The 26,169-nt window shown below is 30.8% G+C and overlaps 1 protein-coding gene across 2 annotated transcripts in view; it reads right to left on the minus strand.

Annotated features, from left to right (window-relative positions):
- Positions 1-3,849: 3,849 nt before the first annotated feature.
- The window catches only part of LOC135929606 (uncharacterized), a 34,810-nt gene continuing 12,490 nt past the window's right edge, over positions 3,850-26,169 (minus strand). For both annotated transcript variants that reach the window (XM_065466269.1, XM_065466268.1), the window contains exons 4-17: positions 25,310-25,453; positions 16,486-16,912; positions 16,166-16,289; positions 15,825-15,956; positions 13,745-13,973; positions 12,703-12,944; positions 11,806-12,070; positions 9,408-9,841; positions 8,686-8,851; positions 7,873-8,016; positions 5,851-6,017; positions 5,049-5,291; positions 4,727-4,838; positions 3,850-4,464 (exon numbers count right to left, since the gene is read on the minus strand). In XM_065466269.1, coding sequence (XP_065322341.1) covers positions 4,061-4,464; positions 4,727-4,838; positions 5,049-5,291; positions 5,851-6,017; positions 7,873-8,016; positions 8,686-8,851; positions 9,408-9,841; positions 11,806-12,070; positions 12,703-12,944; positions 13,745-13,973; positions 15,825-15,956; positions 16,166-16,289; positions 16,486-16,912; positions 25,310-25,453 — 3,233 coding nt within the window. In that variant the 3' untranslated portion in view covers positions 3,850-4,060. The remainder of the gene's footprint in view (positions 4,465-4,726; positions 4,839-5,048; positions 5,292-5,850; positions 6,018-7,872; positions 8,017-8,685; positions 8,852-9,407; positions 9,842-11,805; positions 12,071-12,702; positions 12,945-13,744; positions 13,974-15,824; positions 15,957-16,165; positions 16,290-16,485; positions 16,913-25,309; positions 25,454-26,169) is intronic.

Consider the following 26,169-nt stretch of genomic DNA (forward strand, 5'->3'; position numbering starts at 1 on the left):
GGAAGCTGTTTTAATGGGGGTAATTTAAATTTTTTGGGGGGTTATCTATTAAATTTTGAGATGAAATAGGAAAAAATTTAATGCTGTAAAAATTAATACTTTTATTATAGTATTATTATAATACAATTCATCGACCAAATCTATATATTACAAACAATCATACACATTGTTTTCCAAATAAACTATCCTTTTAAATGTAATTTAAAAGGTTTAGATATTTCAGCAAGCTTATAATGCCATAATAATTAATTCATTGTAAATAATGGAGGTTTTAATTGAATTTATTATCTAAAAAATAAATTCTTTATATTCACAAAATATCGATAGTTGGTAGTAGAGATAGACTAATTTAAGTTATCCTTTATAAATTTTTTGAAAAGAGTATTAATAAATAAATAGGTGAAAATAATAGGCGCCGGGAATTTTTTAGGGGGGTAGACAAAACCTTTTGAAGGGGGTTTGCATCCAGTGAAAATCCTGTCATGAGACGCTGGCGTTTGCACTGATCTTATGCGTTCACATAATGATAAGACAAATAGTCGAAGGGCACCATAAATGCTACAGCTGATTCCAATTTATGACTTTAATTAATGCTAATCTAGTAGTATATTATATTTATATATACATCATTGTATGTGCTAGAGATCTGCAAATCCAGTTCCGAGCTCGACTCTCATTTTAAAAATTATTTCGGTTCGGGATTAATATTTTAATTTGGGTCAAGTTGCTTAAATTTTTAAATACGATATAATAAAATGTTGTCAATAAATTTTTATAAAAATTCTTGCAAGAAACGAAGCGCCAATACTTTTTATTTGTAGAATAATTTTATATAATTAAAAAAAATTTCTAATTTTTAATTTGAACCGAGCTGATAAGCATTTTTAATTTTCTAGCTTTTCGGGATATTAAAAATTTTATTAGACAATTTTGTTTAAAAAAATATCTGGCCGGGTCAGGTTTGAAAAATTCAGAGACCTGCAGGCCCGGCCCTAAGCCCGGCCCGGGTACCATGACCGGGCCGTATTTTAAAATATACCCGGGTCGGGCCTGAAAATTTTTTTTTAAAAAAATACTAGAGCCGGGCCTTATTTTTTTAAAAAATTTATACAACATGAATTATTATATTCGTCAATTAGATATGGTTATAATGATTATATATAGTTTTGATTAATATAATGTTTGGTGAAAGTTAACACTAACTAACACTCATAGTATCTATTACATAATGAAATTATAGTTTTCCTGCCATGGAATAAATAAGCAAAGGATTAAATACATTATTATATAATATATGTATATTTTTTATTAATTAAAATATCATTTTTATTTTTTTTTATAAATACATAGTATATTCTCAAAATATTATTTACATAAATTTTTTATAGTATCAATTTGTAATATACTAAATATCTGTTTAGAATAAAAAAAAAATCCAGAAAAATATTGTGCAAGCCTGAAAATTTTGCTCATAGAAGGAGCAAAGGTCAAGACATACATTAACGAAATTTCGAGGCTTAGTCAATATTTTTCTGGCGAAAATATTGAGTTAGCCGTTTTTAAAAATCGGCTCAAAACGAGCCGTTTAACAACATTAGCTAATATACTTGCTTATTAAATGATAATACTCGCCAAAATATATGATAAAATACGAAATAATAAATATTTTGTATATACAAGGTCGAATATAATTTTAAAAAATTCCGAGCCGGGCCTAAAAAATTTTTTTTTTTAAATCCAGGCCTGGCCAAGCCCTAAAAATTTTTTTTTTAAATCCAGGCCGGGCCAAGCCCTAAAAATTTTTTTTTTAAATATTCGGGCCAGGCCGGGCCTAAAATTTTTAAACCCGGGTCGGGCCGTAAAAAATTTTTGAAAAAAAAACCGGGCCGGGCCTAAATTTTTTTAATCTGGGCCAGGCCGTACAAATGGTACCTCTGTAGGTCTCTGGAAAAATTATACCCGATGCAGATTACGCAAATATTATATGTTATTTTAATTATAAATTATCATTATTCTTATTTTTATAAATGATATATTCCCTTAAATAAGAAATAACATATGAGATTATAAATATTTTAATTTTATGTCTAATAAACAGAATAAAAATATCTATAAAAATCGTAAGGTGGAAAAATATTTTGAATAAGTAGGGGAAAAGACTTAATTATAATCATCCTGCTTAAAATAATATCTAAATTTGGAGGACATGAAGTTTCTCTCCAGCTATAGGTTAAAATAATTAAATCAAATTCTTTTAAAAATATATCAGCTAGATTGTGCGATATATTTTTCAGGACTATGTTTAGTGATTGTTTCAAATTGCTCATAAACTAAAAATACAAATATCTAAGATAGCCAATTTTTAAAAAAAATTTTAATCTAAAAGAATTAAGTAAAAATTTGGGTTTCATCGATAGAAAATTTATAAATTTCTAAGATATACACAATAACTCAATTTATTCTGCTACAGTTCTGGATCGTTGTAAATATTTCTTTTTAACTAGTTAAATAATATTTATATTTTACAACTTTTCTAAAATATTTAAAAACATTTTCGTTTGTAAAAAAATAATTAATGGGCATTGGAAAGATTGGGAATTTGTTCAGCCATTTAAGAATAAAATTTGAAAAAAAGATAATCAGACTGATTTATAACAATGGCATGAATATTCTATGCAGAGATCTACAGTCCCGATCCAAAACCCGCCCAAAATTAATATATTTTAAAATCCGGGTGTGCTTAAAATTATAAAACTCGGGTCATCAAAAAAAATCTTTAAAATACAGTCCTCGGCACAAAGATACTTTCTTAACCCTATTCTGGCTAAATTTAAGAAATCGGAGGGGTTTAATCATTTCATTGAAGTCACAAACGCTTTAATCCTCAAATACTTAGGACTAAACTCTGGATACGATGAGGTGCCTCTAGTGTCAATCTTAGTTTTTCTCGTTTTTTAAAAAAAATTTTATTATATTTTTTGTAGGCATGCGCGAGAGAAAATTCCTACAAACTAAGGCGTTTTAATTTATATTAATTTATTCTAAATTAGCTGCTATATTATTAAGAAAACCTGCGAGGTAACAATGATATTTTTCGACTAAAAATTGGCTTAAACGGCTAAAGATATAGTAATTACCCAACTAAACTTCTTAGGCTGTTTAATAGAATCTAAATAGCTTGTCAAACATCCGGTTGTTTAGAAATAAGTCGAACCCGAACACACCTTTAAAACTTACATTTTTTTGTTTACTGAATTTCAGATATTTTTCTAAAAATCTAGTGACAAATTTTCTAAGTATTTCATATATTTTTCTGAGAAATTCATTTTTTAATCTGAGCGTTTTAGTTTATACCTGAGCAATTTGTATTTTTTTCTTGGCAATTAAGTTTTATATATTTGAACATTAAAGAAATAATTTTGAGCATTCAGTATTTTTTCTGAGGGTTAAGGCCGTGTCCTGAGTGGACTTAATTTGGATAATTGATTGCTTTAAGTATAAGCTAAAAAAAATTTGAACTCTATTTTGGTTTGTTTTAAGTATTTGGTGGCATTCTTATTTTTCATATTTTATTCTCGTTATTTTGTTTTTGTTTTTTTCTAAAAAAATATTTTCTTTTGCTTTTTTGTATATTTGTAGTAAGTCGACCCAGATGGCATAAGTCGTTATTTTGAACGTTTTCAGATCTTTTTCTGAGCATTTCAGTTTTAATTCTGAGCGATTAAATGGGAGCTATTTTTATAGCCCTGTTGAATTTTAATGTTACGAATAAAAAAAATTTTAATTTATTTTAAATAGTAATATTTTCTCTTGTATAATACTAATACTATTTATGTTAATAAAAATAAACCCGTTATAATTATATCTCATAATATATGAAATATTTTAGAGATTTGTAAATATATAAAAATATAAAATAGATATTTAAAAATCTATAATAATATATATGTCAAAAAATAAATAGCGATATATAATAAATAATTGCCATAAATTCTCTAAGAATATTTATTGTTCCCTTTACTATATGTTAAAAAAATATTGTAGGAAAATGAAGAAAAATTCAAATCCTAGATGAAGTGTTAGGATTAGTAGGATCTTCGAGCAGGTTCATATCTCCGTCAATCAACTTAAATTCCAGCGGATCTTCTTTCAATCCATTTTCCCTTTTTTCTTGTTCCCTATCGTTTAATTTTTCGAGTGAATGATTGTTTTGCTGAATAAGCGTCAAGGGAGTACTTATATGTTCGGCGTCTATATGGGCCAGCGTAAAGCGGCACCGTTTTGGAATGTTAGTTTGATTATCATTAGTAGTTGTTTTAACAGGGGAAAAACTTTTGGTAATTAGAGAGGACCTTCTTCTGTCGATATCTGGTATAGATAAGTAATTGTTGCTGGAGGACCCAATGAGAGATGGGGATAATTGGTAAGGAATTTCGGAGGGATAAAAGATTGGATCTAAAAATCCTAAATATAGTTTTATTTTTAAGGTGTGTTATTATAGTGATAAGATTAGCGAGTTTATCTTTCAATCGCATTAAATTATCAAGAAAATCTTAAATGATACACAATATCAGATCCAAACACCTAACATTGTACTTTTATAAAACGTTAGTATTCTAGCTAAATAACTTGGAACAATAGTGAATTTATTGTTTCTATACGACATATTTTTAAAAAAAAATTAGACAGAGTGGATTATCTCGCTGTAGAAAAGAATATAACCTACCTGATGATTTGTCGGTTCCGATGCTATGATCGATATCCGTTTTTCGCCCGAATACAAAACTATGCATAGGATAATCGGTTTCGATAAAAAATTTATCACTTCCTCTGCGCCCCTTTTTTTTAAAAAAAATTTATTTTACTAAATATAAATTTAATTTTTCAAATTCAAATAATAAAGAAACATTAAAATATTCCATTAAACATTTTATAATATAACAGGGTAATTTTTTTTGCTTCCCCTAGGTTTGAAAATAATATCCTCTCATGAGAACTAATAATAGGCAAACATTTGGAAACCGAAATCCATAAATTAAATAATAGACCTTTTCCATGTGATCCATTTTGGACAAGTCTAATGCCGCTTTCGCAAATTTTTCCTTTTCGTTGTTGTGAAGGTAGGCTGTTTTGATTTTGTTCCAAAGGTCATTTTTCTGCATGTTTTCATTGTCAGCTTTAACGCCATCCAATATGTCCCCCCGAGATTCGTTAGCCATAGCTATCTTGGGAAAATCAACCGAGAAATCTTGCGATCGAAACCTGGGGGAATAGTAATTGCGGGAATCATCCTAATACATAAAAAATTTTAACGGCAACTTTATACGATATTAAGGGTAATACACCGATGGTTAAAAAAAAGTTGGAGTTACGCTGAGCAGAGACCTGAAGGACCAGCCTGTGGCTGAGTCGTATTTTAATTTTTTTAAATATACCTGGGCCGGGCCGAAATCCCCATTATTATCAATAAAAATTAAAAATAAATATAAAATATTTTTTAAAAAATCAGGGCCGTGCAAATGGAATTTCTGCAGGTCTCTGATTTGCAGTTTGCGCGATCACCCTAAATTATACTTTACTGATTAAAAAAAAAATTTATAACTCTGCATTTAGTTAACGCGAATTCGTGGCGAGCAAAAATGCCTATCGCCGCGAATTCGTGCTAAATGTGAATGCTAATATTCCTTTTTCTATCATTAAAAAAAGGAAACTATCAAACTGTATTTTAAATTTTATTTCTTAAATACATTTTCGACTTTGCTTATGTTTTAAAATATTAACAAAAAAAAAGTAATTTATATTTTTTTTTTGGTTCAAGTAAATAATTCTGAAATAAATTCATTAAAAAACTTGACGGTTATTGATTTTATCAGAATCTGGCTGGGCAGAATTAGGTAGGAGTATCATGTTAGAAGGAACGTCAATATCGAGCGGCTGAAGAAATGTGTACACACCAGGCTCGTCTATTTTGGTCATTAGGTCCTTCGGCAGTTCCATGAAGACAACTTCTTTGTAGCCTAAATGTATTATTTAAAAGTAGTCTATATTATTTGACTTCTCGCTTTCATAATATTTTAAAATTTGTTAGATTGATATAGGAGGGGGGGGGGGGATAGAGAAATATCAATATAATGGTTCAAATCCCAAAGATGGGATATGAAGGAGCTTGTCAAAGGCCCTATGGCTTGAGGGAATTTTGAAATAAAATATATAGATATTCAATATTATAATAGTTTTTTTTATATTTATTAATTATTCTTTTATATACTTTGATGAGTCTAGTATCAAATTAATAAATCTTCCATTCTTTGATGAAATACAAAACGATTTATATAATATACTCAAATTATAAGTTTGACATGTTCGGCCCCAATAGAAGTGATAGGAATAATTGATAACAGTGATCCTCAAATGAAGGTCATTCAAAATAACCTAGAGGACGTGTTGCTAAATGACTCCGAAGCACAGGGGAGCAAGATATGTATATGTATATTTTTCCAGCATATTAGTAATTCAATTATATGTAGTTTATAGTTTTTAATTAAATTTGATTGATATATATGTTAGCGTCAATGTGCGGCAATATGTTATTTTTTCAACTTTAAATCATTTTTTGAGGTTTTTTAAATTTAAAAATTTGATTTCACAGGAAATGTATCCCTGATATAGTTTAAATTAGTTTTTCCATAGATTTTTAATATAAATTTTTAAAAAAGTTCTCAAAAAATGACTTAAATTGAAAAATTAACACATTGACGCTAACATACATATATATATATAGTAGTATTTATATATAGTTATGATTAAATTAATTTAAAATTATTTTAATGGACCTCCAGGAAAAGAAGTGTTGTATATGTTTTCTTTATATATGTTTATTATGTATATTGAAGTTGATTTTATTGATTAAATATGTAATATTATCATCGATGCTTTTATTTAAAAATAATTTTCAAGTTCGAGTACAAGAAGCCCATTTATAAATATACAATTCATCGGTTACTTCCATTATTCTTAAAAAATTTCTTCCATTCCAAAAGTACTCGAGGTAAGAATTAGAAAAAAAAATATATCAACAAAATGATATTTATATTTCTAAGGTGCATACCAAAAAATTACTGAAAACAAGACAAAAAAACCAATAAACCGAATTTAACATTTTTTTTGTTTTTGATTTATAACTTTTAAGAAAGTTTATTTTCTGGCCCGAGTCGAAGTCCTACTTATTTTTCAATTATTAAACATATTTTAATTTATTTAAAAAAAATGTTATTGGTTTGTAAAAACGAAATACCCTGGCTCAGGGGCCCTATAACTCGGAGGTATTGTTGTTAAACGGCTCGTTTTGAGCCGATTTTTAAAAACGGCTAAATCAATATTTTGGCCAGAAAAATATTGCCTAAGCCTCGAGATTTCGATATTATATGTATAGACCTTCGTTCCTTCTATGAGCAAAATCTTCAGGCTTGCGAAATATTGTTCTGGATGAAGTATTGAGTTAGCCGTTTTTAAAAATCGGCTCAAAACGAGCCGTTTAATAACACTACCGGAGGTATGAATAATTGTGTCATTAAAATCTTGGGAAAATGGGAAGAAGGGTACCCTCTTAATCAATATATATTTTATATTTTAGTCATCAGAGTGGCCACAGCGTCAATGGCTTTGAGTTGGAGGGGGGGGGGGGTAGAATGACTCCGTCCTGGATGGAACATATGATATCGACTAGTTGTATATTAAATGGAGAGTATATATATTTCTAAAATTCACGGAAAAAATAAAATAAGAATCAAAACAATTTTTCTAGTTTATGGATGATCAAGTGAAAAAAAACGATAAACGATTTAAATTGAGTAAGGGTAAAAAAATTAAAACCATCAAATAAAGAATATTTTCTTGGAGCTTTCATTTTAACGGTCCCAATATCTTCTATGTTTTGTAGCCTTGTTTCGCCGTCTTTGCCGGCTGGGGCGTTGGGGTTTATGAACAAAAGATCCTTGATGCATAGATTGGTGGATCCTTTGTATATGGGAAGAAGAGGTAAATAAAAAATCTCAAAAATTGCATCTAAATATTAAAAAATGATAATTTATTAATTTGTATAAAAGAGTGGAAGAATAAATGTGACATGAATGCAAAGATTTCCTCAATCTTCCCGTATTTCCCTCAAACTTTTTTTCTTTAATATTGCCCATTTTTTCCAATTCTAAATCTTGATAACCTGTTGACGCTTCAAAATTTTGTTTAAAGAGTGAAATTTTGTTTAAAGAGTGAGTGAGGGATCTGCTTACATATTCAAAGAACTGATTATAATCGATTCTCATAAAATTGCAATAGTCCAAATCTTAAATATTACTTAAAAAAATTTTTTTAAAATTATTCTTTTAATTAATGGCGTTAATATATTGTCACTCATATTTTTATAACAAAAATATTTCTTTCGAATTTTATACATATAAAGTGGCGAAAGCGGTAATTTAGTTAATTATTGCTGATATGTCTTCGTTATTGTTAAATCAAGATTATTTTGATTGATTTATTCTTTTAGAGAAATATTAATTCGAAAATTATTTTCTATAATAAAAACCCCGAATATTCATCCCACTTTCCATAAAAAAAATGTCTTCTATTTCTACTTTCAATTTCTAATAAAACTCAATCTTCGTTCTAATAAAATTTATTATGAACCGGATTGGTTGACGAGATTGATGATTTCCCGAGCCTTTTTATGGACGGCTTTATTCAGAATCTGATGGTTGCACCGTTGAATTCTAAAGGCTATTTGTTGGAGTAACTGATGATTTTCCGTAAAGGGCCCCCATTCGGGAGTGGCGCTTATGCATTTTATCAATCTCTTTATGAATGAATGAATAATATATAAGAATCAAGTTTAATATCAATTTTTATACTTTGTTATATAAAATTAAAATTCTAAAAATTAGAGCACGAGAAAAAATGGCAATCCAGCATCTGTTATTACATTTAAGACATCAGTAATTTTTAAAATTAAATTTAAGAAAAAGCTACCAAAACATTCTAGTACACCTCCATTTAGAAAAGCGTACCTTCTTATGTAACATAATTAAAAAAAACCGAATAACAAATATTTTCGTTCTCTAAAATATGATTCATGGCCATCATAAACGTGGCAGACCCGAACTAAATCTACTCGAGCCAAATCGATGAGCTACTAAGCCCCTACAAATCCTCCAATTGTCGAAAAAAATGTCTCGCAGCTACAAACAAAAACTCACGGAAAGTCACAGTAGACGACCATGGATGAATCCAAGGCAAAAAATGATGAAGAAAATTATTATATTTGTTTTCTAAAAAAAAAAATTATGCTCACAAATAATTTGTCATTTTCAATTTAGTTGTTATAAAATGATGACATAATTTTTTTCGCCAACCTCTTTCAGAGTGGGAGCAGTGAGCTGGGAAGGTGGTTCTTTCTTGATCCTGAGTCTATTCCTGCTACGATCAAAAAAAAGTCTCCTATAATGCTTACCACTGGCAGTGGCTCCTTCTGCCCCTGTCCTTTGACCAGATTGTTCGTTGCCATTAATTATATTGCTGGAGGTGGGAGAACCCAAACTTGCGGGTCTATTAATCCCACTGATGATGTAAGCGTCTTCGTTCATTTTAGCGTGTTTGGCTATCTTCATTGTGGGCATGGAAGAGCTGGAGATTATTTTGGCTGTAGGGGTCGCCTTTGAAGATTTTACCCCTGTCCTGAGGAAATGGTAAACGAATACAGATATGATGATGATGAGAGGCGAGATTGAGATCGCCCAAGCCAGGCCAGTTATCCACACCGTTTTGGAGTCGAAACCCTGATTTTTGGCTAAATTATATATATAAATTGTATGATTTATTGGTCAAATGTTATTCGAATGGACGGTAATAAAAAATCTCGAAAAAAAAATCAATTTTAAAAATAGTATATCAAACATATTACAAACCATATGAATAAATACCCTGTAGGATTGTAAGATTTAAATCAGGTTGCCATTATTTTTAGATCATTATTATTTCATCAAATGTAAATAAGCCATATATTGGGCCTTTATTTTAGTAAATTAAAACTCAAATTTAAATAAAATTGGTAAATTTATTATTATTTTGTTTTATGAAATTAGTAATTATTCGTAAAATATAAACTCAAATAAAATCATAACAATAAGTATATTAATAAATATTTATTAATTATATATATTAAAAGTATTCTTGTTGAAATTTGAGTTTTAAATATTTAAATAATAATTATTCAATTTAAGTGGATGTATATTTTTTTAATATTTCCTCGTAAAATAATTAACTAATAATTAAAATAACCACGATAATCTGACTTTGAAAAGCGCCAATGTAGAAGGTGGTGGCCTAGGCTATAGATATGGGTGTCAGATGTGGCAGGAATTTTTGATCTGGCAAGTCTTTGTTCTCACTCTGTGTACTCTGGGTAAGGTTTAAATGAAGAAAGAGAGATGGAAATTTTCTTTGAACAACTTCTGAGTGTAGGTACTCGAGAGAATGCTAGGTTAATATTAAATTCCGGTTTTATTCTCTTGTAGAATTTGAAAATGAGCTGCTTGAAGCATTCCTACTCCGGAGGTCTAAAGCTGTTGTATGATGTGTTGTTACCTAAGTTATGAATGGTTAGATAGAAACAATACCTTGTTATTTAGGCCTCTTACTTATCGAAGAAGAATTGCTATAGGTCTTCGAATGGGCAGCTAAATTGTAATAGCAACGTCATGAACTCTGTGTGACACCCATATTGATAGCCTAGGCCGCCACCCTCTTCATTGTGGTTTTTCAAAAGGTAAGTTATCTATGTATTATGCCATTAATTCGATCATCAATACAACGTTGAGATCCACAAATATTCCTTCCAAGACGGAACCATCTGGCCTCAACCAAGATAACCAAACAAGACCCGATGGGATGATCCTAGTCTCTGAAACCAAGGTATACCCCTCGCTTCTCGCTTAGGATTATCCTTGTGTATAGCGTTTCGCCAGATACTATTCTGTCAAATTCATCATGAAGGAAAAAAGCACAAAGACCAAAATATATAGCCGCTAAATAATGTATTGTTTATTTTAGTTGTTTCAGATAAAGATCTGCAAAAGTAGGCCCGACTCGAACTCGGCCCGGTTCGGGCCTTGGAATATTTTTTAAATATATCTAAATTTATTAATTTTATGTTGAAATGTAAAATAAAAAATATTTGATTTTATTTATAGAAACTAGACGCCATATAACATATATCTTTTATTTTGAGTAATTATAAAAATTAATTTCTATATTTAAATAAATTCGGGTTCGAATCGGCAAAATTTTTTAGAAAAATTTCGGGTCGGGCTTGACAAATTAGGCCCGATGCAGAACACTAGTTCCAGATATCTGTGGTTCATTTGCACCTCAAGCCCTAAAAATTTTTAAAACAATAGGACAAAGGGTTTTAATCCCAGGTGATCCAAAAGAGGGCTACCTGGATATATTTTTTTAAATATTTATAATCAAACATTTATCTTTTTGTAATTTTTTAATATTGAATTTGAAAGATTATGAACACTTTAAAATGACTAAGATATTTTTTAAAAAATCTATCTTTTTTCTTCTTTTATTTACATAAATTAAATTTTCATTAATTTCTTAAAAAAATAATATTATAAAAAAAAATGTCTAATTTTTAAAAATTAAATTAAAAAAATTATTTCGTTTTTTTTGTTTGAAATTAATTTATAATCTTTATTCGGATTTAAAATATATTTAAATTACAAATATATCATCGGTAAAAAAAACCAGTAATCAACGGGTAAGGCAATATAATATCCCTGTTATCCAAAATCGAAACGATTATTATAATCATAAGTGTAAGGGGTGTGGTATAGCTCCACGCGGCGTGCCATAAGAGTCTAAGAGGTCGGCGTAGAATTATACGAATATCCAGTAGAAGGTGATCGGCCCCGTAAACCCAACTGACTATCACGCATTCTAGGAGAGCTATGGCTAGCAAAGACCATGCCGTTGTTTCGAAATCGACAAATTCTATCAAGTAGACACCTCTCTGTGTATATAATAGAAGTTGATGTTGGGAATATAATTAAATATATCTTAAAATAGGCAGATTTCCTCAATACAAAGTCCTGATTTATAGTTTCAAAATAGAGTCAATCATCTTTAAGATACACCGAGCCTATTTAACACATTTAAAAAAAAAAATTTAAATCCTAAATTATTTTAAAGATGGGGAAATAGTATGTTAAAAAGTTAGAACATGAGTATTGAATTGAAATTTAAGCAAGAATTTAGCTTTTAAAATGTTATGTTTTAGTTCAAAAATAAATTAAATTAGTCTCTCATTTGAGTAAGAAGAAAAAATGGCGCTAGAACCCATCTGCTCCGAGGGATCAGTCCCAAAATGGTGCGTCCTGATTATTAGATATATCAAATTTTTTTTTAAAAAAGTAATAAAAGAAATCTAGCAATTTTATTCGTAATTTGTTTTATAATAAATTGATAGTCTTGCATTAGGCAATAATTTTAAAAATTTTAAAATATACTTAAAATATAATATAACTCTATTTTTTAATAAAATAGGCCACCTTGCGGAGTTAATATCATAACTTTTTTTAAAAAAAATTTGCTATGATGCTATCATCTTTAATAAGTAAAATATAAGCTATTCTAAATTGAAACCTTTGTTGCGAATATGAGTCCAAAAAGGTAGAGAACTAGCGAGGTGCAAAATATTATCCTCAATGGTTTCGTAAAATGAGGAATTTTTTCATCCATGATCGAGGTGATAAGTGTTTTCACGCAAAAGAGTTGGCTGTTTATCCCGAGTTGGGTTATGGTAGCGAATAAGAGAAACCCCCATAGGGGCGATATGGGAAATGTGGAGATTATGACTGGGTATATGACGTATATGAAGCTAGGATCTTTTTTAAAAAAAAATGAAAAGAAAACTTTTATTAGATTTGCGAATTTTCTTTTTGGCCTGGACAGGGTCTGAAATAGAGGTCTGCAGCATGTGGGATACAACAATTAAAGATTGGGTGGGAAGGTTAAGAATATTTTTTAAAACAATAGGCGGAATGGGTAAATGTAAAATATTTATTTAAAATTTACTCAATAATATCGCATATTTTATAGGTTAAAAAAATATATTAAAAATAAAAAGCCAAACCAATCAATTATGTAAATTTTTTAAACATCGGGTGGTAAACAAAATTATGAAATAGCTGAGCAAGTAAATATCTTTTAAAAAAAATGGCGGGCAGGCGGGTTTTTCTAAAACAAGGAGCGGGCGAATTTAATACCCGTCCACCGCGGACTTAAGCCGGAAATATCTTTGAGTTAAAGATAAAAAAAGTTTCTATTTATAAAATCTTTTCACCTTATTTAAACAATTTTTCTTTTAATGATACATTTTTCGAAGGTTTTATTTATCGCATTTATTTTATTATAGTACAAAAAATTGAAACATTTTATTTAAAATAATCTATTTTATATAATGGCACCCTGAAAATTGGTTAAAAGTTTTTGTAGGGAAAGGGGATTAAAAGACGTAAAATAGTTAATATTTTTTATAAAAATTTCCCTAACACAACACAAAATGCTGCTGCCCAATTTGTAAGCACTTATTAGATATAAAATTCATTACAACTAAATATAAATCATCAATTTTTTTAAAAAAATATCCCAACAAAATGGCTATCTTGTAAAAAAAAAGTTTAACCCTTCGGAGCTACGTCATAGAAAGGTATGCAGGTATGGAAGGATATGTAGGACACGATGGCAAAAGAAATGACGCCAATAATGATGGCGGCTAACGAGTTAACGAAAGGCACCACGAGGGAGTCTCGGAGCAAATTATTGAAGAAGGAATTGTGGCTAGCCATCATGATGATGGGGCCCCAGCATACAAAGTTGGAGAAGAAGGACTGGACTACGGCGTCGTGCCAAACCTTTGTTTAGGAAAAAAATGCATAAAATTAAAGGTGATAAAAATGAAGATGGTCGTCGTAAATGAAAATATATGTGTAATGTCGCGAATACTGTAATGTGGTTATGATTCAAAGAAAAAAAATAATAAAGGAAAACTGTAATAAATCGAAAAAAGAAATGGGTAGGATTTGGTCGTAGTAAATAGGTCTACGTGGGAAAAGTATATTTCTGTTTTTTGATTGAAAATAATGTTAGCTCAACACGAAGATAATAAGAAGTATATTTATTACAAGGGCATGGTATATGTTTATTAAATCGACTCTATTGATAATAATAATTTCGATATAAAATATAATAAGCAAAAGTAAAATTATAAAATGAACGAAAAGTGTTAATCCTCAAAAAAAAACTTAATTTAAAATAATTAAAGATAATAATAATGGCAAATGTATACTATAATTATACTACAGAAAGCAAAATGATGGTAAATATTTCCATGTTAAGATTCAACCTTTAGAGAAATATGTATCGTTAAAGTTTAAAGTTGGCAAAAATATGAGAAGGAAATTAAGTTATTTAAAAATTTGTTTCTTACAAGGCAAAAACCTTAAAAAAGAAATAAAGCTTATTTTAATTTAAAAAATATATATATTTCAATTAAGCTAATGGATCAACAATCCCTTTCTTTGAAAACATATATTAATAGCTAATAACCCGTCAAGAATGACGGGGCTGAGGAGTAATTAGTTAGTTTGTGTATATGGTAATAAATATGTTTTATATTAAAATCTAGGAGAAAAAGAGGTAAAATTGTTGCAATGTAACCCGTGAGCATTAAGGGTATTAGAAATATCAAAATTTAAATTTGTGATAGGAATCATATTGGGTAAAATTAATAATAGAGATTCTTCAAAATTTTTGAATTTTAAATAAAATGGCAAAATTTTATGAAAGTTATATGGGACTTAGTTTTTTGATCAGGCCTGGCTATGTCTGCAAAAAAAAAAATTTCAGGCCAATGTATAACCCATATTTAAAATTCAAAAATCTTAAAGCACTCTATTTTAAATTTTATCCAATACGATTTCCATCACAAATTTAAATTTTGATATTTCTAATACATGCTCACGGTATACGTTGCAACAATTTTACCTCTTTCTCTCCTAAATTTTAATATTTATATAAAATTTATTAATAAAATATATTTAGTACCATACACATAAACTATATAATTACCTTCAACCCTTCAGCTAGTATGGTAATAAACGGCAGAATTTTAAAAATATCAGCTATTAATTAATATATATATAATTAATATTTTTAATTTAATTATATTCAAGTTGGTGCATGCTTTAAAACATGCAACTTAGAAACGGGAGGTTTGTGGTTCGAACTCTCGTAGAGAGCAAAAAAGTAACACTACACTATATAGTCTCCTTAAATTTTAAATACATTAGGAAGATACGAAAACGATCATGTTTTGATTATGGAGATTATATATATTAGATGTCGAAGAATGAAGAGTGGGAATTAAATTTACATACAACTTTTAGGGATTGATTAACGCCTATCAAAATGCGATCGCTAAAATCTAAAAACAGTAAAAACGATGTATTCAAATTTCGGGCCCCAGAAATCGTGCAATAAATATTTAATTTCGATTATACCTATATCGTTATTTTTTTTAAAAACTAAAAAAATCACCATATAATCAGAGTTTATAACAGGAACCCTTGGATCCAAAAACGGGACCCCAAAAATTATTCAGAACCGGAGGTAAAACTGCGTATAATTAATAGTAGAATAGTTCATGGCTATATAACTTATATCAATTTATGGGGATTGAAGTTTGAAAATTTAAAAAAAAATACTTCGGCGGTCAGAATTCTTCGATCGGGTAAAAAGAATTTTATCATTCCGGGGCGAGCTCCGGTCAACGACTGAACGCGTATAAAGATGACGATGAACAAAACGAAAGGGTACAAACATGCCACGTATGCCACCTTGGTTTATTTTAACGCGAAATTAATATTTATAAAAATGTTTTTCTTCTTTATTTCATTCATTTTTATTATTTTCTTTTTTCCCCTTTTTTTCCTTCCTTCTCTTTGCCCAACTTGTAAAATTTTTGATTTAAAAATATTTATTCAGAATTTTTTTTTGAAAAATGAAGACTGATTTTAAGAATATCATAAATGATAAAATTTTCTACCTTTCCAGAAAATTTGTGGCCTTTGATTAGCACCGCAAAAACTATTATCCATATAAAGAGCGATCCCAACGCCAATTGCCAGCTTAAACGTAACTGCTTCCCTAGATTTTCTCCCAGGAAAACTCTTGATTTAATTAGGAAAGGTATTTACCATGTTTGATATATATATAAATTCTGTGCTATAATGAGACATATTAAGTTATAATCTGGCTGTTCCTTTTAAAAAAATTCTGAATAAATTTCAGAAATCATTATTATAAAAATATTGGGGAATCATTTTTTAAAAAAAATTTATAAAAAGTTATTTTTTTGTATTTTACTTTAGATATTGTTCGGTGGCTAGAACGGGGCTCATGCTATACCCAAAGTCGCTATTGTTTTCGTTTATTAGGCCCATTTCCGATTGGCTCAAAGATCCATTACCGCTACCTTTCAAACGAATTTTACCGGAACCCGCTGTGAATATGTAATTATTGTTGGAGCGCATGGAATTGGTCGAGGTATTACTTAAACTTTTGTTGACCGCGCTGAGATTAGTAGGGAGGTAGGAAGGATAACAGTCTTTCAGGAAACCGTCGTCATTTACGTAAGGGTTCGCCATGATGTGAGAAGCGGATGAAAAATTGTAAGGCCTAGGAGGGAGTAAATCACGAAATTTGGAAGATGAGTGCAGCACCGAGGCTTCGAAAGTATTGGAAGTCGTATTGAAGGAAGTCTGAGATATAACGAATCGCAAAGGAATGCAGTCTATTTTTAAAAAAATTAAATCCAAATTTAAATGCATAGGAAAAATACAGGTACCCAAACCTTTATGTATTTGGTTTAGTCAACAGGGACACAATTTTTTATAGATTCCGTTTAACTTACAGTTTAGTGCTTTTCCGATTCGGCTTTATAACAAAAATTATAAATGTTTTTTAAGGTTTTATTATTTATTTCTATGAAAATTTTTTTTATAAATAAATATGATAAAAATCAGAGATCTGCAGAGGTACCATTTGCATGGCCCGTCCTGAATTTTTTAAAAATATATTTTATTTATTTTAAATTTTTTATAGATAATAATGGCGATTTAAAATATATGGCCCGGCCCGGGTATATTTAAAACAAATTAAAATAAAGCCCGGCCTGTGTACCCGGGCTAGCTGATAAAAAATAAACTTAGCAGGAATATTTGTAAAAATAAATAAATAATCCATTTATAAAATTATTAAAAGCTCCTCAGGGGAAAATGAAGTTATAAGTTATCAAAATTATCATGATCCAAGTTATAATTTATATAATATAAAACATAACCAAGCGGTTTTTTTTAAAAAAATATAAAGATTCGGTTCGCTCCTTATAGCTATTTGGTTTTGCATAATGGTTCGCTTATGGTTCACAAAATTATTAAGATTTGTTCTGGTATATCGGTTAAGTTAGCTCCGGGCCCCCGTTAAATTATTAATATGCAAATGTTATCCGGGATCGACTACCTGTACCAGAGTTTCTAAAAAAAATATATATATATTTACGAAATCTTTTATACGTAGAATAATATAATTCAATAAAAAATATATTAAAATCTATTAGCCAAGTTTGAAAAATTTTTTTTTCAAATATTTTTGATCAAATTTTACCTAAAAAATGCAAAAATCCTTTTTTTTAAAAAAATAATATTCTATAAATAAATCTTTTATAATTTTTATGCAAAGAATATTTTAAGATTGAAATCACAAATTTAAAATCAAAATAAAAAAAAAAATTATTGTTTATGTTTTAAAGATTTTTTCTGGTTTCAAAAACTATGTTTTTAAGTATATCTTCAAAATATAAATAGAAATTATCGACTCCACGAATATTATTTTTTTCTTTATTAATTTCGCATAAATTATATACCAAAAAACCGGTAAAAACGGGTTTTTAAAAGGAGAATCGTTCGAATCCAAAGCTTAAATTTTCAATATCCCAAATCATTTTATAATTTGCCCATTTGGTTGAGTTTATTTTATTTTAAGAAAAATTAAATTTCTTTCGCGTTTCAAAAATTTCGTAAAAATGATTCTTAAGCATGTTTATCTTCTTACTAATTTATAATCTAATTTAAACAAGGAATGGGGAGGGAGATGGAGGGTGTAAAACCTCGTCCGTATAATATGTTTTTAAAATCCGGACCATCCCAAACATAGGAATCCAAATCGTAACAAATATCGGTTCGGTTTTGAATCTATAAACCCCGGTTTAAACTTTTTCATATACAAACGTTATATAATTATCTAAAGAAATGTTATCGCTATCTAAAAAAGCAATATAAGATTCTCTTGACTCTTCAAATAGCAACACAAAAAAATATCTAAAAAAAACTACTGATTGATTTATCATTATTAATCATCTGTCGGTGATAAATTTTTTCGACGGTTCAGGTTCAAAATAATAAAGGCTAGTACTAGTTTCCCGTTCAGTTTCGGTTTGGATTCCTGCTCTAAATTAACAAGCCGATGCCGAGTGGAATTTCATCTTAATATTTGTGTATAGAAATAAATTGATATTAAATTATATACCAATCAACTAATTGAGAAATCACATGGTAAATTTCTTTAAAAAGTATCTAATTTTTTTTTTCTCTCTTTAGCTTTCACCTTTTTTGGTGGTAAGCTCCTTCAACATCTCTCTCCACTTTATGTTATTAATACAATCTCTTTTATCTAATTTATACTTCTTTATATTGGCTCTAACTTTATGGCCCCATTGAAGTTTTGGCCTTCCTCTTTTACGTTTGCCCATCACTTCCAAACTCAACTTTATTTTTTATGAAGTTCATAGGCCTTCTCATTGTGTGCCCATACCACCTAAGTCTGTTTACCATTAACTTAGTCTTAATGGGCACTACCTTTAAACTACTTAGTATTCTTGTACTGCGCACTTTATCCTTTCTTGTTACCCCAGCAATCTCATCTCCATGGTTTGTAGACTTCTCTCGTCTGATTCTTTGGTTGGCCATGTTTCCGAACTATATAGAATAGTTGGTTGTATTATGGAACTGTAAATTTTTCCCTTTAATTTGTGTGGGATTCTTTTATCAAATAGCCCTCCAGATAAAGATCTCCACTTTAGCCACCCTTGATTAATCTTACTCTTTATCTCTTTTTCTATTGTGCCGTTTGTTTGTATAGTGGAGCCCAAATATTTGCAGCTTTCAATTGCCGATATCTGCCATTCATTTATATCAATACTCTCTGTTTCATCTCCTCCTATCACCATATACTCCGTCTTTTCTCTATTTACTTTTAATCCGTGCGTTTCTAGGATATTTATCCAACTCACTAGTCTTTCTTTCATTTCATCCTTAGATTCGGCAAGTATCACAATATCATCTGCAAATATCATATTCCACGGGACTGTTTGAGGTATAAACTGTGCTAATACATCTATTACTGTAATGAAGAGAAGTGGGCTGAGAGCCAACCCTTGATGAACTCCTTCGGCTATTGTGAAGCCTGCTGAAGTACCTGTTGTGCTACGGACCATTGTTGTATGGCCCATATACATATCCTGTATTATTCTTATATATTTTTCGGGAACATTTTTGTGGCGTAGCGCCCACCAGATAAGTTTTCTTGGGATTCTATCAAAGGCTTTTTCTAGATCGAGAAAGACCATGTGTAGCTTTTTGTTCTTTCCCCTATATTTTTCACTCATTTGCCTAATTGCGTGGATAGCATCGGTTGTTGATCTTCCAGGCATAAAGCCAAACTGAGTCTCTCCTATTTCGATTATATCTCTTAATCTTTTTTCTATTATTTTTTCGTATAGTTTTAGACAGTGTGACATTAGTTTTATGCCCCTGTAATTTTGACAATTATGTGGATACCCTTTATTTTTGAAGATAAGAACTAGATAGCTCTGCCTCCATTTTTGGGGAACCTCTTCATTTCCAAGTATCTTATTGTATAGATTTGTGAGGAGATGTATTCCATCATCTCCTAGTGCTTTAAGGCTTTCTATTGGAATATCGTCTGGACCCCTAGCTTTGTTGTTTTTCATATGCTTGAGGCATGTGATTATTTCTTGTTGTGTTATAGGTTGTACAAGGTTTTGACAAGGGGAGTGTTCGTCTAGATGCAGTATGTGCGGATTAAAGTTGAGAAGCTCCTGAAAATATTCTCTCCATCTACTCATTATTTCTTTTTCCTTTATTATCAATTTCCCATCTTTATTTTTGATTACTTTCGGGCTCCGTTTATATCCCTAGAGTTCTTTTCTCACTGTTTGGCTAATCTGTATATTTTATTTTGCCCTTCTTTGGTATGTAGATCTTCTTACATGTCATCGTATGCCATAGATTTGGCTCTAGCCACCGCCTTTGTAGCTAATCTCTTGGATTTTTTGTATCTTGTCTTGTCATCTGCGTTTTTGGATTTGTACCATATTTCATAAAGGGCTTTTTTCTCCTGTATAGTGGTTTGTACCTCTTCATTCCACCACCATAGTTCTTTGTATGATTTGTTGCCTCCTCTTGTCAAGCCTAGTGTCGATTTGGCAGTGTCTATTAATCTGGATGAAAGGTCTGTCCACATTTTTTCACTGACTTGTGAGGAATCTATTGTTTCAATGTTTGCATTGATTGCAAAGGCATCTGTCATTGTTTTTAATTTGCCCCATTTGATGCATGATTCCAGTTTTATCTTGTTTTGAGTGGATTTATTTGAGATGTGTAAATCCATGACTAGTAGCTTGTGTTGTGCGGCGATATCTTCTCCTGGGATGACTTTGCAGTCTATTACATCTTTTAATCTTCTGCGAGAGATTAGTATGTAATCTATCTGTGTTTTCCTTGTACCACTTTCGTATGTTATTAAATGACTATCCTTTTTCCTATAGTAGGTGTTGGTTAAGGCAAGGTCGAAGGCTTGCGCAAATTTCAGTATATGCTCTCCTTCATCATTTCTTTCTCCATATCCAAAACCACCATGATGCCTTTTGTAGCTATCTCTTGCTTTCCCCACATGCGCATTTAAGTCACCACCAATTATGACTAAGTCATCCTTAGGGATTACCATTACAGCTTCATCAAGGATAGCTCTAAAATCATCTTTCTCTTCTTCCTTGCAACCCGTTTGAGGAGCATATAATGAAAGGATGTGTAGTATTGATTGACCATTGCAGAGTTTTATCTTCATTAGTCTATCAGAGATCCTGTTGACGGGTGGCCATAACTGGGTAAGATGTACGATCTTGGAAACACGAATATGATACAAGGACGCCGGTTCCAATCCTGGTAAGAAGTCCATAAAAGCTTTCAAGTTTATTCTTCGATGACTGATCGTGTAAAAACATATGGTCATGATGAATTTCGGAGCTTAGAGATGACACCCCGGTCACCGACTAGGCTCTGGCACAGCACGGGTGCTAAGGATACTCTCGTCCAATAAACAAAATGAAGAATAACAATATTCGAAACTATGCTAATCTTGAAAGATAGGGCGTTACCCTCCAAGCCACTTTGCGCAGGGTGGAGACCTCCATCCTGTGAAAAGTAAAGTAAAGTAAAGGTTAAAGCAAAGAAATACAAGATTAGCAAGTTTGAATATTGGGAAGCTTAATTAGGTAAGACGAGAGTATCAATGGCATCAATGTTGAGCAAGAGACAAGTTGATGACTAGCGTGTCATCTATAAGAGCCGAAATGGAACAGGACCAGAAGACTTTGATGCATTGGAGCATCGAGGTATAAATTGATAGCTATAATGGACTTGTTAGCAGGATAGGAACCGGTGTCCTGGCATCATCCTCATGTTTCCAAGATCGTACACCTCACTCAGTTATAGCAAGTCGCAACAGGATCTCTGATAGACTAATGAAGATAAAACTCTGCATATGGTAAATCAATACTACACATCCTTTCATTATATGCTCCTCAAACGGGTTGCAAGGAAGAAGAGAAAGATGATTTTAGAGCTATCCTTGATGAAGCTGTAATGGTAATCCCTAAGGATGACTTAGTCATAATTGGTGGTGACTTAAATGCGCATGTGGGGAAAGCAAGAGATAGCTACAAAAGGCATCATGGTGGTTTTGGATATGGAGAAAGAAATGATGAAGGAGAGCATATACTGAAATTTGCGCAAGCCTTCGACCTTGCCTTAACCAACACCTACTATAGGAAAAAGGATAGTCATTTAATAACATACGAAAGTGGTACAAGGAAAACACAGATAGATTACATACTAATCTCTCGCAGAAGATTAAAAGATGTAATAGACTGCAAAGTCATCCCAGGAGAAGATATCGCCGCACAACACAAGCTACTAGTCATGGATTTACACATCTCAAATAAATCCACTCAAAACAAGATAAAACTGGAATCATGCATCAAATGGGGCAAATTAAAAACAATGACAGATGCCTTTGCAATCAATGCAAACATTGAAACAATAGATTCCTCACAAGTCAGTGAAAAAATGTGGACAGACCTTTCATCCAGATTAATAGACACTGCCAAATCGACACTAGGCTTGACAAGAGGAGGCAACAAATCATACAAAGAACTATGGTGGTGGAATGAAGAGGTACAAACCACTATACAGGAGAAAAAAGCCCTTTATGAAATATGGTACAAATCCAAAAACGCAGATGACAAGACAAGATACAAAAAATCCAAGAGATTAGCTACAAAGGCGGTGGCTAGAGCCAAATCTATGGCATACGATGACATGTATGAAGATCTACATACCAAAGAAGGGCAAAATAAAATATACAGATTAGCCAAACAGTGAGAAAAGAACTCTAGGGATATAAACGGAGCCCGAAAGTAATCAAAAATAAAGATGGGAAATTGATAATAAAGGAAAAAGAAATAATGAGTAGATGGAGAGAATATTTTCAGGAGCTTCTCAACTTTAATCCGCACATACTGCATCTAGACGAACACTCCCCTTGTCAAAACCTTGTACAACCTATAACACAACAAGAAATAATCACATGCCTCAAGCATATGAAAAACAACAAAGCTAGGGGTCCAGACGATATTCCAATAGAAAGCCTTAAAGCACTAGGAGATGATGGAATACATCTCCTCACAAATCTATACAATAAGATACTTGGAAATGAAGAGGTTCCCCAAAAATGGAGGCAGAGCTATCTAGTTCTTATCTTCAAAAATAAAGGGGATCCACATAATTGTCAAAATTACAGGGGCATAAAACTAATGTCACACTGTCTAAAACTATACGAAAAAATAATAGAAAAAAGATTAAGAGATATAATCGAAATAGGAGAGACTCAGTTTGGCTTTATGCCTGGAAGATCAACAACCGATGCTATCCACGCAATTAGGCAAATGAGTGAAAAATATAGGGGAAAGAACAAAAAGCTACACATGGTCTTTCTCGATCTAGAAAAAGCCTTTGATAGAATCCCAAGAAAACTTATCTGGTGGGCGCTACGCCACAAAAATGTTCCCGAAAAATATATAAGAATAATACAGGATATGTATATGGGCCATACAACAATGGTCCGTAGCACAACAGGTACTTCAGCAGGCTTCACAATAGCCGAAGGAGTTCATCAAGGGTTGGCTCTCAGCCCACTTCTCTTCATTACAGTAATAGATGTATTAGCACAGTTTATACCTCAAACAGTCCTGTGGAATATGATATTTGCAGATGATATTGTGATACTTGCCGAATCTAAGGATGAAATGAAAGAAAGACTAGTGAGTTGGATAAATATCCTAGAAACGCACGGATTAAAAGTAAATAGAGAAAAGACGGAGTATATGGTGATAGGAGGAGATGAAACAGAGAGTATTGATATAAATGAATGGCAGATATCGGCAATTGAAAGCTGCAAATATTTGGGCTCCACTATACAAACAAACGGCACAATAGAAAAAGAGATAAAGAGTAAGATTAATCAAGGGTGGCTAAAGTGGAGATCTATATCTGGATGGCTATTTGATAAAAGAATCCCACACAAATTAAAGGGAAAAATTTACAGTTCCATAATACAACCAACTATTCTATATAGTTCGGAAACATGGCCAACCAAAGAATCAGACGAGAGAAGTCTACAAACCATGGAGATGAGATTGCTGGGGTAACAAGAAAGGATAAAGTGCGCAGTACAAGAATACTAAGTAGTTTAAAGGTAGTGCCCATTAAGACTAAGTTAATGGTAAACAGACTTAGGTGGTATGGGCACACAATGAGAAGGCCTATGAACTTCATAAAAAATAAAGTTGAGTTTGGAAGTGATGGGCAAACGTAAAAGAGGAAGGCCAAAACTTCAATGGGGCCATAAAGTTAGAGCCAATATAAAGAAGTATAAATTAGATAAAAGAGATTGTATTAATAACATAAAGTGGAGAGAGATGTTGAAGGTGCTTATCACCAGAAAAGGTAAAAGCTAAAGAGAAAAAAAAATTAGCCTAGCTCATATTTTTTAAGCTTCCTTTTAAAACTTTTTTTTAAAAAAATGCCGTACTGAGAAATCCAACCTGGACTAAGGGTACTTTGAAAAGGGGATAGGAACCGAGATGTCTCACAAAATGGTTACATCTTAATTTTTAAAACGAGTTCGAATCTAATCAATGCGATTAATAAAATAAAAAAAATATATATAATTTAAAGGGAACCGAAGCTAAATACTTTCGAAAATCTCAACTTGAACCCCTGTAAATTTTTTTAAAAAGTTTCAATCCCTGATAATTGACTATCAAGTCATATTCCAAAAATCACAATTCTATTAGTAAAAAAAGGTGTTACATATAGCATTCGTGTGATAGAGTTGTTCAAAAATTTAGAAATAATCTTTAGTTAAATAGGATAAAGTTTTTCTTTATCATCAAAGATGGCGACTTGAATAAATAAATGAATATTTGCATTATAAAAAAGGATTGATATGCAAAGATTAAAAAAAATGAGAGTTAAACTAAAACGTTATCAAGCAAGATTTATAAAAAAAATATACCTGTCACTTAAAAGTTAAAAATTTTTTTCCTTAAACCACCAGCAAAATATAAAATCGAAATATGTGATTAACATTATAAACCCCAAAATTTCTGAAATGGGAAGAAGGAAAGGGGGGATGGTCGTTAGGTCATTTTAAAGGAGTGATGGTCTAACCGATTTTTTAAATGAATATGACAAATCACGTGATGAGAGACCATTGGTATTCCACCAATTGTTGCAATGTTCCCAGGGAAGCTTCTCTTGCAGCGATGCGAACGTAAACAAAATGCTGTACGAATTTATCATGTTGAAGTACATGGCTGCTAGGGTCGATATGGTTAACATGGCATATCCAATCCCTGTATGAATAATGAGAATAAATCTAAATATAGAATGAAATAAAATGCAAGCATCTTTTTTTTAGCTACTTTAATTAATCGTGATAAAATTAATGCATTTGTCTGTATTACCCTGCATTCAGGACTAATTGTGGATAAAGATTATTATAAAGCAATAGAAGATTAATAATTTTTATAGAAAAGCAAAAATATAAAAAAAGTAAATGTGATCATGGCATGCAATGCATGTGGCCAGTATTACGAATTTTGATCTGACACCTTTGGAAAAACTGGCATAAAATTTTTAAAAAATAATTAAATGTTAAAGTAATACTTACAATAACTAAAATATAGTTTATTTCATATATATTTAAAATATAAAAGCTTAAAATTAATTTGATTCTGAGATGTAGCATATTAATTTTTTTTGCAAATCTAAAATATCAGCTAATATATTTGAAGCGATAAAATCTATAATGAATAATTTTTTTACAAATTAAAAATGGCCACCAATATGTTTGAAGCGATAAAATTTAAAATGAATAATATTTTTGTTACAAATTTATAATGGCCACCAATAAATTTAAAGCGATAAATTTTAAAAAAATATTTGTTTAGGCGGGTCTACATATATTTTTAAAAACTGTCGCAAGCGTTTAGCGTTTTTCTATAAAACGTATAATTATGTTAAATTGTGGCAGTATTTTTAAAAAATGGTTTCTTTTATATACAAATTT

The sequence above is a fragment of the Gordionus sp. m RMFG-2023 genome, chromosome 5 (assembly GCF_954871325.1).
Source record: "Gordionus sp. m RMFG-2023 chromosome 5, tfGorSpeb1-WG-v2, whole genome shotgun sequence".
Taxonomy (NCBI): Eukaryota; Metazoa; Nematomorpha; class Gordioida; order Chordodea; family Parachordodidae; genus Gordionus; species Gordionus sp. m RMFG-2023.